The sequence below is a fragment of the Microcaecilia unicolor genome, chromosome 1, assembly GCF_901765095.1.
Source record: "Microcaecilia unicolor chromosome 1, aMicUni1.1, whole genome shotgun sequence".
Lineage (NCBI taxonomy): Eukaryota > Metazoa > Chordata > Amphibia > Gymnophiona > Siphonopidae > Microcaecilia > Microcaecilia unicolor.
The window spans coordinates 33,397,397-33,415,730 of NC_044031.1; the positions used below are offsets into that span (position 1 = coordinate 33,397,397).

At 45.4% G+C, this 18,334-nt stretch overlaps 1 protein-coding gene across 2 annotated transcripts in view; it reads left to right on the forward strand.

Annotated features, from left to right (window-relative positions):
- The window catches only part of LOC115464553 (oocyte zinc finger protein XlCOF6-like), a 53,759-nt gene that overhangs the window by 13,391 nt on the left and 22,034 nt on the right, over positions 1-18,334 (forward strand). For both annotated transcript variants that reach the window (XM_030194922.1, XM_030194929.1), the window contains exon 5: positions 2,204-2,317. In XM_030194922.1, the coding sequence (XP_030050782.1) occupies positions 2,204-2,317 (114 nt within the window). The remainder of the gene's footprint in view (positions 1-2,203; positions 2,318-18,334) is intronic.

Sequence of the window (18,334 nt, forward strand, 5' to 3'; positions counted from 1 at the left end):
AATCTTCCCCCGAACTATGTAACATAGTAACATAGTAGATGACGGCAGAAAAAGACGTGCATGGTCCATCCAGTCTGCTCAACAAGATGAACTCATGTGTATACCTTACCTTGATTTGTACCTGTCTTTTTCAGGGCACAGACCGTATAAGTCTGCCCAGCACTATCCCCTCCTCGCAACCACCAGCCCCGCCTCCCACCACCGGCTCTGGCACAGACCGTATAAGTCTCCCCAGCACTATTCCCCGCCTCCCAACCACCAGTCCCACCTCCCACCACCGGATCTGGCACAGACCGTATAAGTCTGCCCACCACTATCTTCACCTCCCAACCACCAACCCCTCTTCCCCCCACCGGCTCCACCACCCAATTTTGGCTAAGCTTCTGAGGATCCATTCCTTCTGCACAGGATTCTTTTATGTATATCCCACGCATGTTTGAATTCCGTTACCGTTTTCATCTCCACCACCTCCCGCGGGAGGGCATTCCAAGCATCCACCACTCTCTCTGTGAAAAAATACTTCCTGACATCTTTTTTGAGTCTGCCCCCCCTTCAATCTCATTTCATGTCCTCTCGTTCTACTGCCTTCCCATCTCCGGAAAATATTTGTTTGCGGATTAATACCTTTCAAATATTTGAACTATGTTACTATGTTACTATATCCCTCTGGCGAGTGTCCCACTGCGGGCCAGCCACTCTGTGTGCTCTCTGAATACCAAAATCCGGCAATTGGTCTGCCTCCTCAGAATTCAGAATGAACCCACACAGTTCTCGGATCACTGCTTCTCAATTGCTAAAACTGTTTAACTCAGGGACTCCCTTGAATTGCAGGTTATTATGGCGCGATCTATTCTCCAAGTCCTCCACCTGCTCCCTGAGTTGCTGCAATTCTCGTGTATCGGCCATCACCACTTTATGCAGTTTCCCCATGTCCTGCTTACACGTCTCCATCCCTTCCTCCATCTCCCTGACACGCGTTCCCTAATCACGAATGTCAGCCCTAATTTCTCTGAGGGCAGATTGTATATCCTGTCGGACCCCTGCCAAATGGGCCTTCAGTTCTTGAAACCAAGTCACCATCTCCATTTTCACGCTTTCACCCGGCTCAGGGCCATCCACAACTTGCTCCTCTCTAGCTGCCGTTGGGCTCACCGCCATCTTTGTTCCACTCCGCCCTGTCCCCCCCGACTCCACCGGGAATTTTTTACCTTGCTCCGTCGAAAACCGGAATCGTTCCAAACCCTCCTTCGGTGGCATTCCTCAGCCCACAGTAGCAGTCCAATCTGTCCTAGTCTCTCTTGCTATGTGTGACTGCTCTGATCTCTCAGTTCTCTACTCCCCCACTGCGATATGGGATGTGGCCTTATTTCCTGTAGCAAGGCTCTCTCATACAGATACCACGTGTATAACTGCACTACTCCAGGGCCTCAGCTCCTCAGTTTTCCTGCTCCACTCCCAGCAGTATCACCGATTGATCTCCCCGTCGGGACTATGCTTCTCCTTCTCTCTCTTCCCAGCCATCCCGATCAGGCCACCTCCTCAGTCCCGCATGGAAACACCAGCTCCACCAGGCCCAATCCTCCCAGGGCGTCCCACCTCCACTGCGAACCTCAGAGATCTCCACCCGCCACTCCCACGGTCGTGTCTATGTCCGACTGTCTCAGCCGTCCTTATCATCCGTGGCTTCCGCACCACTTAGTGGGCTGTCGCTCCAGTCTCACAAGGGCCACTCCACCTGAACCGCCGCAACAGCGGCTCCACGCTTCTAGACTCCCCGGTCCACTGCAACCGCTGTGTGCAGCGACAGGCTTGCCCGCCCGCTTCTCCAAGCCCGACTGTGTCCTGCCGCCTCTCCCCCACCTTCGATATTCCAGCCAGCGATCGCCCGCTATTTCAGCGCCCCAAATAGGTGGGTAAGTGTAGGCGCAGGGTCCCGGAGGGTTTTGGGACACAACCTCTCATTCCGACGCCATCTTGGATCCCCCGCTCTTCCAGCTCTATGATATAATCTTAATCAAGTGTTGGGCCACTGTGCCTCTTCTCTCCAAGCTTTGTCAGACAAATACACACGTCTCAAGATATCTATACACAGATCTCCATGCGCACATCACGCACAGCTCCATCAAAACATGAAGCAGAGGGAACCTCCCGAGGGATTCTACAAATACAATTTAAATGTAATTTTCCTACTTCTTTTCAACAGGTTATTCAATTCTTAATCCTGAAGTTATATTCAAGATTAAAAACGAAGATGAGAAATATATAATTCAACAATCTGAGTGGGAGTGGAAAAACCCCTCCAATGACTCCACCAACAGTAAGTAAATGGTTTAGATTTAATGGGCTTTGCATTTTTAGAGGAGATGGGTCATTAACGTCAAACAAAATAACCGACAGTATCTGTTAACAGAAAAAATTAAGAACAAGTGTACATAATGAACTGTCACCCCCAATAATGACCGAGTGTTGGTCCTGCTACGGTCATTCTCGTGACATGAGGATGTCATGAATCTTCTTGATGATCTTCTTGTAAAGCTCCTTCTGCCAATCAACCAGAATGTCCCAGTCCACTTCCAAGAAATAAGCAGCAACATCCTTGAATGTGACCAAAGCCTAGAACAGCAAATGGGACATCTGTCACGAAACGCCTAGCCACCCACGTGGGGTTACCCCGCAGCCACTTTATCCCCAGCACAGCTCAGGTCTGCCTGCACCTGCCGCTTGTGCTCTATACTAGCACCCTCCTCCCACTGGCTGGGTCATAACTGCCTTTGGGCAAGTCTCCCGCTCTCAAAATATCTCCAGTGATTTTTAGGTTACTGGGGCCACACTCCCAGTGGTCCCACAATTCCCAGAAAGCGCTGACAGACCCAACACATAAACCACCAGGATTCTTTATCAATCCAGACAAGCAGAGTCAATAAACAACTGTTCATTGCCTTAAAATATATATTGAACAATAAACAAAAAATGTGCAATCATCAAACAATAACAGGTAACTGAAATATGGGTCATTTATATCAGAAGCTAAACATTTGTTTGCTTTCTAAAAAGTACCTGGGGAGATCAGGAGGTATAGTTGCTGACCAGTTATCAAATATAGCTGTTTTTTACAGGGCTTCAGCAAATAGCTTTCTCTCTCTTTTCTCCCGGGCTGAAACTGAAGCAACAGCCAGCAACTGCTGGGTAATTTCAAACTCCAGGCCAATCAGAACCGAGAACAAAAACATTTGAAAAAAGCTGGCTTCATCCCTGCAAGGCACTTCCTATTCCCTGTGTTAACTAAAGAGCAATCATTCACTTATCTGTAATAGCTTAAAACATAACAGGCACCTCCTCCTGGCCAAAATAGAGAAATGCACCTCAAGAATTAATAAAGGCAGTCTTTTTATTTATTTATTTAACAGGCTTAAAACACACTGTTCTGTCAGAACACCCTACATCAAAGTTTCATTATTTTTTCATTTTATTTTATATTTTTAAATATACACCTATCAATATACTTCAAAGTTGTTTTCAACAAACATATGTAATAGTTCACATAAAAAGAAACAATAACAGAAACAGAAAATCATTCAAAATAAAATGGGTAAGTAGAAAAAAACAGTCAATATTGAAAAACTAAAAACAGGAGGAAGTGATGTCACGCTAAGAGATGGGAGCCTGAAGATCGAGCTCCCTCAGGGCAAGCCAGCTAATTAGATTTAAACCCTTTCCTGCAGCAATTTTCAAGGGGACAAAAGGGAAAAAACGAGTTACGAAAGATGCCTCCGAAGAAGGGGTTAGAGAAATTCAAGTTTTCTGTGACCTCCGGCGCGAAGGCGGCAGCGGTGTTGGCGGCGGGACCAGAGCGGGGCTCCGCTAAAATGGCGGCGTCTGCAGCCGCGAGATGCGCAGAGCAGCATGGCGAGTCTGGCGAGGCAGGAGTGATGAAGTGCTCAGCGGATAAGGAGGAGGCTTCGGGAGTGCTCCTTGGTGAGTTGATTGAGGGGCAGGGAAGCAGTGCAGGCACATTGGAGGTGATGCTAAAGGAGAGGGGAGAGCTGAGCACTATGGATGGAGAGCCGGAGGACGACTTGGCAGAAGGAACTGTTAAGCAAGTCGAGCTACCCAGAGATCAGAGAGACCAGAGGAACCCGGGGCACATAACAGCGAAGGAGTGGTACGGACCGAAGGAGATGTGGTGGATAAGGAAGTGGATGGCTGTGTGGACCTGGGGCCAGTGGAGGTCAGTGCTCAGAGGGAGCTACAGAGTGCGGGAAGCAGTTTAGTGAAAATGAAGAAAAAGATGACAGGGTCTGAGGATCAGATGAGGACTGGACAGATGGAGGAGAGAGACTCGGGGCTGGGGAGCCAGTGAATAAAGCTGTACAAGCCTGGTTCAGGGAGCTGAAGGAGGATTTTGCTGGAGTTAGAAAGGATATTCATATGGCCATGAGAGACATACATACTGAATTGAGAGATTTAGGGTCTCGGGTTGGTGAGGTAGAGGAGGAGGTAGAGACCCTTAAGACAGAAGTGAGATTGGTCCGTCAAGAGCTCTCAGGTGAGCAGGAAGAACTCCAAAATGTTAAGGAGCAGTTGGAAGACCTGGAAAACAGGTCCCGAAGAAACAATTTACGTTTTAAGGGGATTCCGGAATCTGATCTTTTTGTCAATTGTTCAGCAGTGATAGAGGAGTTGTGTGAATTTATTCTTTATCCAGCTGCGAGGAGTAAAAGTTGATTTGCAGATACAGAGAGCTCACAGGGCGCCAGGGCCCCAGTGAGACTTTGCTCCGAGGGATATTGTGGTTTGTTTTGCAAATTTCCCTATAAAAGAGAAGATTTTAGCCAAGGCGAGACAGCAGGGAGAAATCAAGTGGAAGAATTGCAAAATTGGAGTGTATCAAGATTTGGCCTGGAGCACTCTGCAGAAACGTAGATCCTTTAGGGAAGTTACTGCTTTTCTGAGAACAAAGGGGATACGGTACAGGTGGCTGTTTCCATTTGCTATGTGGCTCACAGTGGAGGGGAAATCCCACAAGATCAAGAGCCCGGAGGAGGTGTGGACAGCTCTGAGTGCATTAGGATGCAGAGGACTTCCGAATCGGATGGAGAAGGCCGAGCAGGTTAAAGATCCGGTTCCGGCCATGAGATGGCAGAAGGAGGGGCCGAGAGGGAAGACAACTGTGAAGTCCATTTCTTGAAGCGAGGAGAAGAGGAGATGATCCGTATATGAATGACATTCTGTAAAAGAGGACTGGGGTAGTATAATGGGAATAGCAGGAGGAGCTTGGGGCAGGGTAATGAAGGGGGGTTAGAGTGGAGGGGGGAGATTAAAGCGGAAAAGATAGAGAGGGGGGAGGGGGGATAGAGAACAGAAAGGGGTTGGGTCACTAATAAGGGATGTTCTAGGCCCTGGGTGTGTGAGTCATTTCCTTTGTAATGGCTGGACTGCGATTAGGTGGATCCGGCACTATTGGGGGTGGGGGAAAGGGGGTGGGGGAGGGCGGTTGGAGAGGGGGAGGGAGAGGATGAGTAAGGGAACATCTTTGGTGGTTGGAACATGGAATGTGAATGGATTAAATAATCCTGGGAAGCGGAGTAGAGTGTTTAAAGAACTAGAGAGATTGAAATGGGAAATTACATTTTTGCAAGAAACACATCTCCGACCAAGGGATAATCATATGTTACATCGCAGGCAGTATCAAGAAGTGGTGACGCATCAGGGGGGAGAGGCGAAGAGGGTGGGCGGGATAGCTGTCTTAATTCAGCAAAATTGTGGGTGTGTCACTAAACAGGCGTTTAGGGATAAGGAAGGGAGGTGTGTGGCCATTAGAGGTTGGTTGGAGGGTAAGGAACTTACGCTGGTTAATATTTATGCTCCAAATGGAAACCAGGGAAAAATTTTTCAAAAGCTTAAAGAGGAATTGTTGGGTTTTGTGGGATGGCATGTAGTGGTGGTGGTGGTGGTGGGGGGGGGGTGGATTTTAATTTGGGCCCGGATGCTAGACTGGATCACTCAAAAGGGGGAGGTTTTCATAGTGGGCAAGGGAGAAAAGCCTTGGGGCAACTTATGAAAGGGCTGGAGATGGTGGATTGTTGGAGATTGTTACATGGATCCCAAAGGGATTATACCTTTTATTCCCATGTAGCGCAATCATATTCAAGACTGGATGGCGTATGGATTCATCGGAATGCCTGGCATTTGGTGGAAGAGGCGGAAATAGAAACAATCAGTGTTTTGGATCATGCGCCAAGCTGGGTTAAACTGCAGGGTATGGGATTGGAGGGTCGTAGGGGGATTTGGAGGTTGAATGAGACTTTATTGGGTGATGAGGGTATTAGAGAGGATGTAAGACAGGAAATTTTGGAGTATAGGCGGTTTAATGATAATGGGGAAGTATCTGATGGCACTCTCTGGGATGCTTTAAAGGTGGTGGTGGTGCGGGGGATTTTGATAAAATGGGGGGCCAGAAGGAAGCAGGAGAGGGGAAGGCATTCTCTGGAATTGCGGCAGAGGTTGCTCTGTTTGGAACAGTTGCATAAGAGGAATCATGGGGAGCGAGCATGGGAAGAATTAAGGGAGGTGAGGGGACAATTGATGCAAATGCAGATGGAGGAGGTAGAGTTTATGCGATATAAATTAAAGCAACAGTTTTTTGAATTTGCAAATAAGTCTAGTAGAATGCTTACTAGATATTTGAAGGCAAGAAAGGGGCGCTCTAATATCCAAAAAATTCAAGGGGAGGGGGGGAGTTGGAAATATACGGATAAAGAGATAGGGGAATGTTTGTTGAATTATTATGGAAAATTGTACAGTGCAGAAGGGGGGGATGGGGAGGAGGGTTGGGCCCAGTATTTGGACAGGATTCCCCTACAGCAATTGGATGAGGCTGAGAAAGCTAGGATTGGGGAGCCTCTTCGATTGCAAGAGGTACAGGGTGTGATTAAGAGGTTGCCGAACGGGAAAGCTCCAGGATTAGATGGCTATACAGGGCAATTCTATAAATGCTATGTTGAGGAAGTAAGTGATTTATTAGTGAGGGTGGGTAATGGTGCTTTAGAGGGGGGAGGGTTCCCAGATCTGTGTCAGAGGTGGGGGTGGTGGTTATTCCTAAGCCTGGGAAGGATCCAGGGAATTGTGGTTCATATAGGCCTATTTCGTTATTGAATGTTGATGCGAAGATAGTGGCAAACGTATTGGCAAATAGGTTGGCTAGAGTGCTGCCCAAGCTAGTGAATACGGATCAGGCGGGATTTATTCCAGGCAGGCAGGTAGGGGATAATATTCGGCGTACTTTGAATTTGATGTGGGAAGCACAAAGGGGAGGTAGGGAGATGATTTTGTTGGCTACTGATGCGGAAAAAGCATTTGATAGGGTTAGTTGGGGATTTTTTGTGGGGAGTGTTGTTGAAGCGGATGGGTTTGGGGGGTAATTTTTGTAAGTGGTTGGCGGCTTTTTATTTATTTATTTATTGCATTTGTATCCCACATTTTCCCACCTATTTGCAGTCTCAATGTGGCTTACAGAGTTTGTTATGACATTGTCATTACATGATATCAGATACACTTAGTGTTATGTAGAGATTAAATAAGGGAAGAGAGAAGAAAGGTGTTAGGTAGGTTAGTATGGAGGTGGACTTTGATAATTGGAAGGATTGGTGAGGTAGTTTTGTGAGGCTATGGGTTCTCTTTGTAGGCCTTATTGAAGAGATGTGTCTTCAAAGATTTGCGGAAGTTGGTTATTTCGTCAATATCTTTCAGGGTTGTAGGTAGTTCATTCTACAACTGCATGCTCGTGTACGAGAAGGTGGTGGCGTGTATCTGCTTGTATTTTAGTCCTTTGCAGCTGGGGAAGTGCAGATTGAGAAATTTGCGGGATGATCTTATGGCGTTCCTGGGAGGCAGGTCCATGAGGTTTAGCATGTATATTGGTGCGTCTGCGTGAATGATTTTGTATACAATCGTGCATATCTTGAACGCAATGCGTTCCTTGAGTGGGAGCCAGTGAATTTTCTTTCTTAGGGGTTTTGCACTTTCGTATTTGGTTTTTCCAAATATGAGTCTGGCGGCGGTATTCTGGGCTGTTTGGAGTTTTTTGATAGTCTGTTCTTTGCAGCCAGCGTACAGCGCGTTGCAGTAGTCCAGATGACTTAATACCATTGACTGTACTAGGGTACGGAATATGTACCTCGGGAAGAAAGGTTTTACTCTTTTGAGTTTCCACATGGAGTGGAACATCTTTTTCGTTGTGTTCTTCACGTGAGCATCGAGTGTGAGGTTTCGGTCAATGGTGACTCCAAGAATTTTCAGATTTTGTGCAACGGGGAGAGAGCAGTATGGTGTGGTTATGGGGAGTAGTTGTTTTTGTTGTGTTGTGAGGTGAGTACAAGACATTGTGTTTTTTCTGCGTTGAGTTTTAGCTGGAATGCATCCGCCCAGGAATGCATGATTTGGAGGCTTTGGTCGATCTCGTTGATGATTTCATTTAGATCGTGTTTGAACGGGATGTAAATTGTGACATCGTCTGCGTATATGTAGGGGTTAAGGTTTTGATTAGCTAGAAGTTTGGCTAAAGGTATCATCATTAGGTTGAAGAGAGTTGGTGATAGGGGGGATCCTTGGGGAACTCCACATTCAGGTGTCCATGGGGGTGATCTGTCCGCGTTTGTTGTTACTTGGTGTGATCTTGTGGTCAGGAATCCTTTGAACCATTTGAGAACTATACCTCCTACTCCGAAGTATTCTAGTATATGTAGTGATATTCCATGATTAACCATGTCGAAGGCACTAGACATGTCGAATTGTAGCAGGAGTATGTTGTTACCAGTTGCAATTGCTTGTTTGAATGAGTTCATTGCAGATACTAGTACAGTTTCGGTGCTGTGATTTGACCGAAATCCTAATTGAGATTCATGTAGAATTGAGTGTTTATTTAGGTATTCCGAGAGTTGTTTCGTCACTATGCCCTCCATGAGTTTGGTTATGAGTGGGATAGATGATACTGGGCGATAATTGGTTAGGTCCATCGTGCTTTTCTTAGCATCTTTTGGCAGCGGAGTAAGTAAGATGTTTCCTTTCTCCGTGGGAAAGAGGCCATTTTGAAGCCTGTGGTTTATATGATTCATGAGGTCTTTTTTGAATTGTTTGGGGGCGGATCTTATTAGGCTGTTGGGGCAGATATCTAATTTGCATTGTGACTTGGCGTATTTTCCAAGCCATTGTGAGATTTCATCTGGCGATATCGTGTCAAATTCGGTCCATGATCGGTCTGCTGGGCTTTCCTCAGGTTTTGGATCTAGACATTCAAGGATGCTTGTGTACTCAATTGTGTTGATGGATATCATGAGTCGGAGCTTTATAATTTTTTCATTGAAGTAGTTTGCAAGATTGGTTGCAGATGGGGTGTCTATGTTGTTAGAGGTAACCGGTGTAGTATTTAGGAGTTTGTTTACAAGTAAGAAGAGTTTGTGTGTGTCCTTGTAGTTTGGTCCTATTTTGGTTTTGTAGTACGTTCTTTTAGTTTGTATTTTCTTTGTAGCTGTTTCCAATCTTTGAGTGTATGTTCGTCTTTTTTTTTTTCTCCATGCTCGTTCTAGTCTTCGGACCTGTGTTTTTAATTCTTTTAGTTCTTCATTAAACCATGGTATAGAGCTTTTTCTATGTGAGGTTCTGGTTCGCAGTGGTGCTATGTTGTCTAGTACAGTTCTACATCTGTTGTCCCATTCTTGGAGAAATTGGGGCGAGTCTGGAGGTGTTGTCCATTCGTCAGTGTAGAATTGCTGCCAGAATGTTGGTGGGTCTATTTTGCCTCTCGTAGTGTAGGTTTTTTGTTCTTGTTTTTGTTGTGTCTTTTTTGTTCTCCAGCGGAGGGGGGGGTTTGCTTTGTAGTGATCGGACCATGGCGTGGCTGTCCACTTTGTGTTTATGAGTGTGAGATTAGGTTCTACTGAGAATTTGTGGGTGATAATATCTAATGTGTGTCCTTTGTTATGGGTGGGTTGCATGTTTGGCCAGTGAAGCTCCCATAGTTGGAGGAATTCCTTGCATTCACTTACATTGCTTGAGTTGGTGTCTTCAAGATGTAGATTGATGTCTCCTGCTATGAGAAGGTCCTGGATGGAAACGCAAGTGTTCAATATGAATTCCATAAAGTGTGTTTGTGAGTCTTGCCAGTTGCCAGGGGGTCTATAGAATAGGATTAGGTTTAGGTGATCACGTATTTTGGGGTGGGTGATTCTGACAGAGGCTATTTCAAGTTGGGGAAGCATAGATTCTGCTGTTGTTGTAACTGTGAATTGGGATTTATAAATTATTGCTATGCCTCCTCCTCTTTTTCCTTCTCTTGTCCAGTGGGTAATTTTGTATCCTGGAGGGCAGAGCTCTAGGATTATTGTATCTTTGGAGTCATGGATCCAAGTTTCGCTAATAAGTAGGAAATCGAGATGTTCGTCGGTAATCCAGTCGGTTATAGTTGTGGTTTTATTAACTGCCGCTCTGGCATTGATGTAGCCTATTTGTATTAGTTGGTGGTGTTCAGTTGGGTTCGAGGTAGTGGTAATTTTTATCAGTTGTCCTCTTGATGTGTGAGTTTAAGTTCTTTCCTTCCTTTCTGTTGACGGTGTCTGTGGATAGTAGTTATTTCGTGGCCTTCTTTGATTTTTGGCTATGCATGTTGTGTGTGGGTTGGGTGGGTGGTTTGTGAGTTGTGGGACTATTGTTGTCTATGCTAGGGATTAGGGTGAAACAGTAGATAGTTAGGAATAGTTTACTGGAATTCATATCAGTATTAGTTTGTGTAGTTTAGAACATTAGAGGATATCAATCGGTTATCAAACCTTAGTGCTCTTGTTTTAAGGTTTAAGAAGGCAAATTACAGTTCTATAAGAAGTATCATGCTATGAGAAGCAAATTTAAAAGCAAAGGTTTAGAGCAAATTGCAGTTCTAGATACAATTTCATGTTGTGAGATGCAAATTTTAAAGCAAAAGTTTAGAGCAAATTACAGTTTTAGATATAGTATCATGTTATGAAATGCAAATTATCGGCATTTAAAGCAAAGTACAGTTCTGGATGCAGTATAATGCTATGAGATGAAAGATAGGCATATTACAGTCCTAGATGCAAATTACAGGTATTTAAAGCAGATTGCAGTTCTAAATGGAGTATCATGCTATGGGATAAGCCAAGGGCTTGTCTTAGAATAAATGGGGGATATACAAATTTCTTTCCTGTGGAGAGAGGGACCAGGCAGGGATTCCCGCTTTCTCCTCTCTCGTTGGCAGTGTATATGGAACCATGGCGGAAGTCATGCGACAACACCCAGACTTGAGAGGAGTTAGGGTTGGGGGGAGGGAGCATAGAATAGCCTTATTTGCTCATGATGTGTTAATGTATGTGGTTGATCCAGAGCAAACGTTGCCCAAGATATTGGAGATTTTGGATGAATTTTAAGAATATGCGGGTTTTAAGGTAAATATGGATAAAAGTGAGATATTGGATGTATCGTTACCCCCAGGGGCAGCAAGTCAAATAGGTGGGAGATTTCCCTTCAAATGGGTCAAGGGTAAATTTCGGTATTTGGGGATTCAAATTCCAGGTGATCTTAGCAGGGTGAGCAACATTAATTATGGTAAGATAGTGGGTCAAATCAAATCTGAATTGTCTAGTTGGAAGGGTTTGTGTTTGTCTTGGTGGGGGCGTATGGCAGTGATCAAGATGAATGTTTTGCCACGGCTGCTTTTTCTGTTTCAAGCTCTGCAGGTTGAATTACCTCGAGGGGCTAGTAAGCAGCTTCAAAGCTTGGTAACACAGTTTATCTGGAATGGGAAGCATCCTAGATTAGGAAGTCAAGTGTTGTGGGGGGCGCCTGAAAGGGGAGGGAGGGCAGTTCCTAACATTGAATGGTATTATTATGCGGCACAGGTTCGAATGATTATGGATTGGGAGGGTGAGAATAAGAAGGCTGGAAGTCAGGTGGAAAGATCTTACAGTACTGGTAGGGAGCTTAATTCTTACTTATGGACTATGGAGAGGGAAGGAGGGGTTCAGGTAGGGCTGTATAATCCATATGTGAAGCATTTGTTAGGTGTATGGAAGGAGGTCAGAGGGAGAGGTTTCTACACTGGCGTCCTTGAGGTGGGAACCGAAATTTGGGGCGGGTAGGGAGAATGCTAGATTTGGTCATTGGGAGAGGAAGGGGTTGATAAATTTTCGTAAAGTCTTGCAGGGTGGAAAATTGCTGAGTTTTGAGACGTGTTCTAGATATGACTTGACAGAAGGGGATGGGTTTGCTTATGTTCAGGTTCAGCATTTTGTGGGGAATATGGGGTGGAGGGGGACAAATCCTCAAGAGACGGAATGTTTAGAAAATTTGTGGTTAATTTTGAGACGGGTTCCCAGACCTATATCTGTGCTCTATAGATTTTTTTAGGGACAGTGATCCTAGGCAATTTGGGTTTCAGGGGGCATGGGAAGTAGACTTGGGCTGTAAATTTACAGATCAGGAGTGGGAAGTTATTTGTGGAGAAGTTTATAAAGCATCAGTGTGTGTCCTAATACAAGAGAATGCTTATGAAGTTCTCACTAGATGGTACTATACACCTGAAAGATTGCATAAAAATGTATCCAGAAACATCGGCCACCTTTAAATCTAGACTGAAAGCCCACCTCTTTAATATTGCTTTTGACTCGTAACCACTTGTAACCACTCGCCTCCACCTACCCTCCTCTCTTCCTTCCCGTTCACATTAATTGATTTGATTTGCTTACTTTATTTTTTTTTTTGTCTATTAGATTGTAAGCTCTTTGAGCAGGGACTGTCTTTCTTCTATGTTTGTGCAGCGCTGCGTACGCCTTGTAGCTATAGAAATGCTAAATAGTAGTAGTAGTAGTAGTAGAGGTGTGGGGTGCATAAGGGATCCTTTTTTCACATTTGGTGGACATGCACTAGGGTGGTGGACTTTTGGCAAGGGGTGGTGAAAGGGTTGGTTAAATTGACAAATACATCATTGGTGTGTGGGCCCAGGGAATGTCTCTTGGGCTTGTACAATGAAAGGGAATCTTGGGTAGTTAGCAGTTGACTCAGGTGGGGTTTTGCGGTGGCCAAATGCCTTATAGCCTTGAGGTGGATGGAAATCTTCAAACGCTCCTACAATGGAGGAGTGGAAGGATAAATTGAGACAATTAATGCATATGGAATATCTGACAACATATAGGAGGGTGGGATCGGTGAGCTGTAGAAGGGGGTGGGATCGTTTAAGGGCCGGAGTTAAGAAACTATAGGCACTTAGGATCGCGGGGGTAGGGGGGGATTCAAAGGGGGTGGGGGGAATGGAGGAGGATGGGAGGGTTGGGGAGGGAGGGGTGATAAGATTGGGAAATGGGATTGTTGGGTAATAGGTGTTTTAAGTACATAAGTAATGCCACACTGGGAAAAGACCAAGGGTCCATCGAGCCCAGCATCCTGTCCACGACAGCGGCCAATCCAGATCAAGGGCACCTGGCAAGCTTCCCAAACGTACAAACATTCTATACATGTTATTCCCGGAATTGTGGATTTTTCCCAAGTCCATTTAGTAGCGGTTTATGGACTTGTCCTTTAGGAAACCGTCTAACCCCTTTTAAAACTCTGCCAAGCTACCCGCCTTCACCACGTTCTCCGGCAACGAATTCCAGAGTTTAATTACACGTTGAGTGAAGAAAGATTTTCTCCAATTTGTTTTAAATTTACTACACTGTAGTTTCATCGCATGCCCCCTAGTCCTAGTATTTTTGGAAAGCGTGAACAGACACTTCACATCCACCTGTTCCACTCCACTCATTATTTTATATACCTCTATCATGTCTCCCCTCAGCCGTCTCTTCTCCAAGCTGAAAAGCCCTAGCCTCCTTAGTCTTTCTTCATTGGGAAGTCGTCCCATCCCCGCTATCATTTTAGTCGCCCTTTGCTGCACCTTTTCCAATTCCACTATATCTTTCTTGAGATGCAGTGACCAGAATTGAACACAATACTCAAGGTGCGGTCGTACCATGGAGCGATATAACGGCATTATAACATCCTCACACCTGTTTTCCATACATTTCCTAATAGTACCCAACATTCTATTCGCTTTCCGAGCCGCAGCAGCACACTGAGCAGAAGGTTTCAGTGTATTATCGACGACGACACCCAGATCCCTTTCTTGGTCCATAACTCCTAACGTGGAACCTTGTATGACGTAGCTATAATTCGGGTTCTTTTTTCCCCACATGCATCACCTTGCACTTGCTCACATTAAACGTCATCTGCCATTTAGCTGCCCAGTCTCCCAGTCTCATAAGGTCCTTCTGTAATTTTTCACAATCCTCTCACGAGTTAACGACTTTGAATAACTTTGTAACATCAGCAAATTTAATTACCTCGCTAGTTACTCCCATCTCTAAATCATTTATAAATATATTAAAAAGCAGCGGTCCTAGCACAGACCCCTGAGGAACCCCACTAACTACCCTTCTCCATTGTGAATACTGCCCATTTAACCCCACTCTCTGTTTCGTATCCTTCAACCAGTTTTTAATCCACAATAGGACTTTTCCTCCTATCCCATGACCCTCCAATTTCCTCTGTAGCCTTTCATGAGGTACCTTGTCAAACGCCTTTTGAAAATCCAGATACACAATACCAACTGGCTCCCCTTTGTCCACATGTTTGTTTACTCCTTCAAAGAATTGAAGTAAATTGGTCAGGCAAGATTTCCCCACACAAAAGCCGTGCTGACTCAGTCTCAGTAATCCATGTCTCGGATGTGCTCTGTAATTTTGTTTTTAATAATAGCCTCTACCATTTTCCCCAGCACCGACATCAGACTCACCGGTCTATAATTTCCCGGATCTCCCCTGGAACCTTTTTAAAAAATGGGCGTTACATTGGCTACCCTCCAATCTTCCGGTACCACGCTCGATTTTAAGGATAAATTGCATATCATTAACAGTAGCTCCGCAAGCTCATTTTTCAATTCTATCAGTACTCTAGGATGAATACCATCCGGTCCAGGAGATTTGCTACTCTTCAGTTTGCTGAACTGCCCCATTATGTCCTCCAGGTTTACCGTGAAGTCAGTAAGTTTCTCCGACTCGTCCGCTTGAAATATCATTTCCGACACCGGTATCCCACCCAAATCTTCCTCGGTGAACACCGAAGCAAAGAATTCATTCGGTCTCTCCGCTACGTCTTTGTCTTCCTTGATCGCTCCTTTTACCCCTCGGTCATCTAGCAGTCCAACCGATTCTTTTGCCGGCTTCCTGCTTTTAATATACCGAAAAAAAATTTTTACAATGTTTTTTTTTGCCTCTAATGCTATCTTTTTTTCGTAATCCTTCTTGACCTTCTTTAATCTTTCTTCTATGCTTGTGCAGCTCTGCGTACGCTTTGTAGCGCTATATAAATGCTAAATAGTAGTAGTAGTAGTAGTATCTGTGCCTTGCATTTGCTTTGACACTCCTTATGCTGCTTCTTGTTATTTTCAGACGGTTCCTTCTTCCATTTTCTGAAGGCATTTCTTTTAGCCCTAATAGCTTCCTTCACTTCACTTTTCAACCAGGCCGGCTGTCTTTTGGAGTTCCGTCTTTCTTTTCTAATTAGTGGAATATGTTTGTCCTGGGCCTCCAGGATAGTATTTTTGAACAGCGTCCATGCCTGTTGTACAGTTTTTATCCTCTCAGTTGTCCCCCTAAGTTTTTTTTCCACCGTTCTTCTCATTTTATCATAGTTTTGAATGTTAGAATTAACAGCGAGGGATTGGCGGTATGCGATTGGGGTATGTGCATTGTTTTTGTTACTGTTAGTGGGTACTGTGAGTTTGATATGGGCTGTTGTAATGTTACAAGAAATAATTTACTTGGGGATAGCAAGAGCACTCACTAATGTTTATAATATATATATATATTCTCCACTAGTTGCCGATTAAAGCAACAAGATTAACAATTGCAGTATTCTGTACTGCAAGATTTAAAAGCATCCACTTTGGACACAAAAGACCATATATTTAGCTTCAAAAAGGGTTTATTTAAAATACAAATCATGTAAATAATATTGCAATGAAAGGTAGTTCTTTTAAGAGATCTTACAGAGAATCTGTACTTCAAAGTAAAGTAGCAGGTTTTTAAAATCAGAAGTTATAACTTACAGAACAGTCTTTGTTATAGAGCATGCTGTGGTCCAGTGAAGAGCCATGAGGCAGAGGCAGGTCCTCAAAGCAGGCAGGTGGGCTACAGGTCCCAGAGCAGATTCCCAAGAGCAGGCAGGGCCCAAGAGAGAGAGCTGGGCTGTTCCCAGGCTTTTTATAATGTTCCCTGAGTCCTGGATATTGTAGTTTGCAGGGGATCTTGGGTATTGTAGTTTGCAGGGAAGCATGGCCACATGTTTCCTGGATATCTGCTGGCAAATGGCTTTTCTATAGCTTGAGGGCTTTTGCACAGGTTTCAGTCTGCTGTGATAGGTGGAGTTTCTTTTGTCATATAGATGGGCTTTTTCAGTTTGAGTCATAGGAGTCTCTCTGTCTGCTTCAGTTTTTTGTTCTCTAGAGATGTCTTGGTGACCCTCCCAGCCAGCTTTTGTCTCTGTTAAGTGTTTGTAATTGACTAGCCCTGCTATCAGAAGTTCCCAGGAAAAAGGGAGGGGAAAGGTCTTGAAATGCAGTTTCAATACATCTTTTAAAAGCTGAATTTTTGTATTGATAAAATCAATAACTCTGCTACATATATTTCAATAATCCTGACAATTAAACTCATATCATGTTACAGTAAGAGATGACTCCTTTGGAGACAGCTGAAGACAATTTGTGTTAATGGATTGGTATTTGTCTGTTTTGATGCACAGTATTAAGCTTTTTAATACAAATTTAAAGTGGAAAAAGAAAAAGAAAAACTAAAAACAGGCCATCGCATCCCTTATAACCCCCCTCTTCCATATCATCAAGCTGATCAATCCATAGACTGGTGGGTTGTGTCCATCTACCAGCAGGTGGAGATAGAGAGCAAACTTTTGCCTCCCTATATGTGGTCATGTGCTGCCAGAAACTCCTCAGTATGTTCTCTATCTCAGCAGGTGGTGGTCACACACAGCAGCAGCTCTGGCTAGGCCTCCAAGCCTAATTTTTAGGTTTTGTTGAGTGCCTGGGGTTGAGGGCTCTTTTTGAGCAAGTGCAAACCTGGTGGTGCCAGGTCCCTCCTTTTCTCCCCCCTCCCGCTGGCTCCGTTAAAAAAAAAAAAAAAAAAAAATTTTGGACGTCCTTAAGGGCGTTTATTTCGACGTTTATTTAAACGTTTATTGCAGCTACTCACTGGGACACCAGGTCGTTACAGCTCGGAGCGAGAAGCTGGTAATTTTTACCTTTTTATAGTGGGCAGGGGGTTCCCCGATTGATCTCCACGTGGCCTATGGTGTCGGAGGGCGAGGGCGCAAAGAGTCGCTCCCCGGATCGCTTGGGCGCTTCTAGAGGGGATGCGGGGGTCTTAAAGGCTGATTCGCCCTTGTTGGGTGACAGTTTCGTGACCGATGAGTGGTCCCAGTCCTTCCTCCGGCGTGGCGGTTTTTCCCGCCATAAACGCCCATCCCCCGCTGCTCGCCTCCGCCATCTTGGCCGGCCACGCGGCTCGGACAGCTTCTTCTTGGGCCGCCCTTGAGGTAGGAGACATTAATGCCATGAACGCCCTTAATTTGGGCGACGGCACAAAGGCGGCTAAAGTTAAGCGCCGTTCTTCCCGCGCGGCTCCTTCACGGAGTGTCGCGCCGGACGCCATCTTGGATGCGCAGCATGTCTCTCCCCCGCTCTTGCGAGCGCCGGTTGAGGGTGCGTCTAGGGCTGTAGCCCAGGCTGCGGAAGTGCACAGTCTGGGGGGTTTCTCCCCCGAGTTTGTTTTGCTGCTGCATCAGGCCTTCCTTATGCAAAACGCTGCCCCTGCTCCCTCGTCTGGTAAAGAGGTTGAGGTCCCCGGAGGTAAACGCCCTCGGGTTGATTCCCAGGCCTTGGAGGACTTTGTCTCCTCCGATGTAGATGAGGGCAGCGTATCTGAGTTCTCCCAACGGTCCTTTGCGGATTCCTTGGAGGAGACGGATCCCCGCTCGGTTGGAGCGGATGACCCCTCTGCAGCGCGGCTTTTTAGCTCAGAGGATTTGCCCAACCTGTTAGTGCAGGCCATGGGCATTTTGAAGATTTCCTCTCCGGAGGACGTCTCTCCCTCAGCCCCTGTTGGCTCTGCCATTATGCTGGGGACGAAGCGCCCGCCTAGAACCTTCCACGTGCATGATGCCATGCACACCTTAATTTCGGCTCAATGGGATGTCCCGGAAGCGAGCCTTAAAGTGGCTA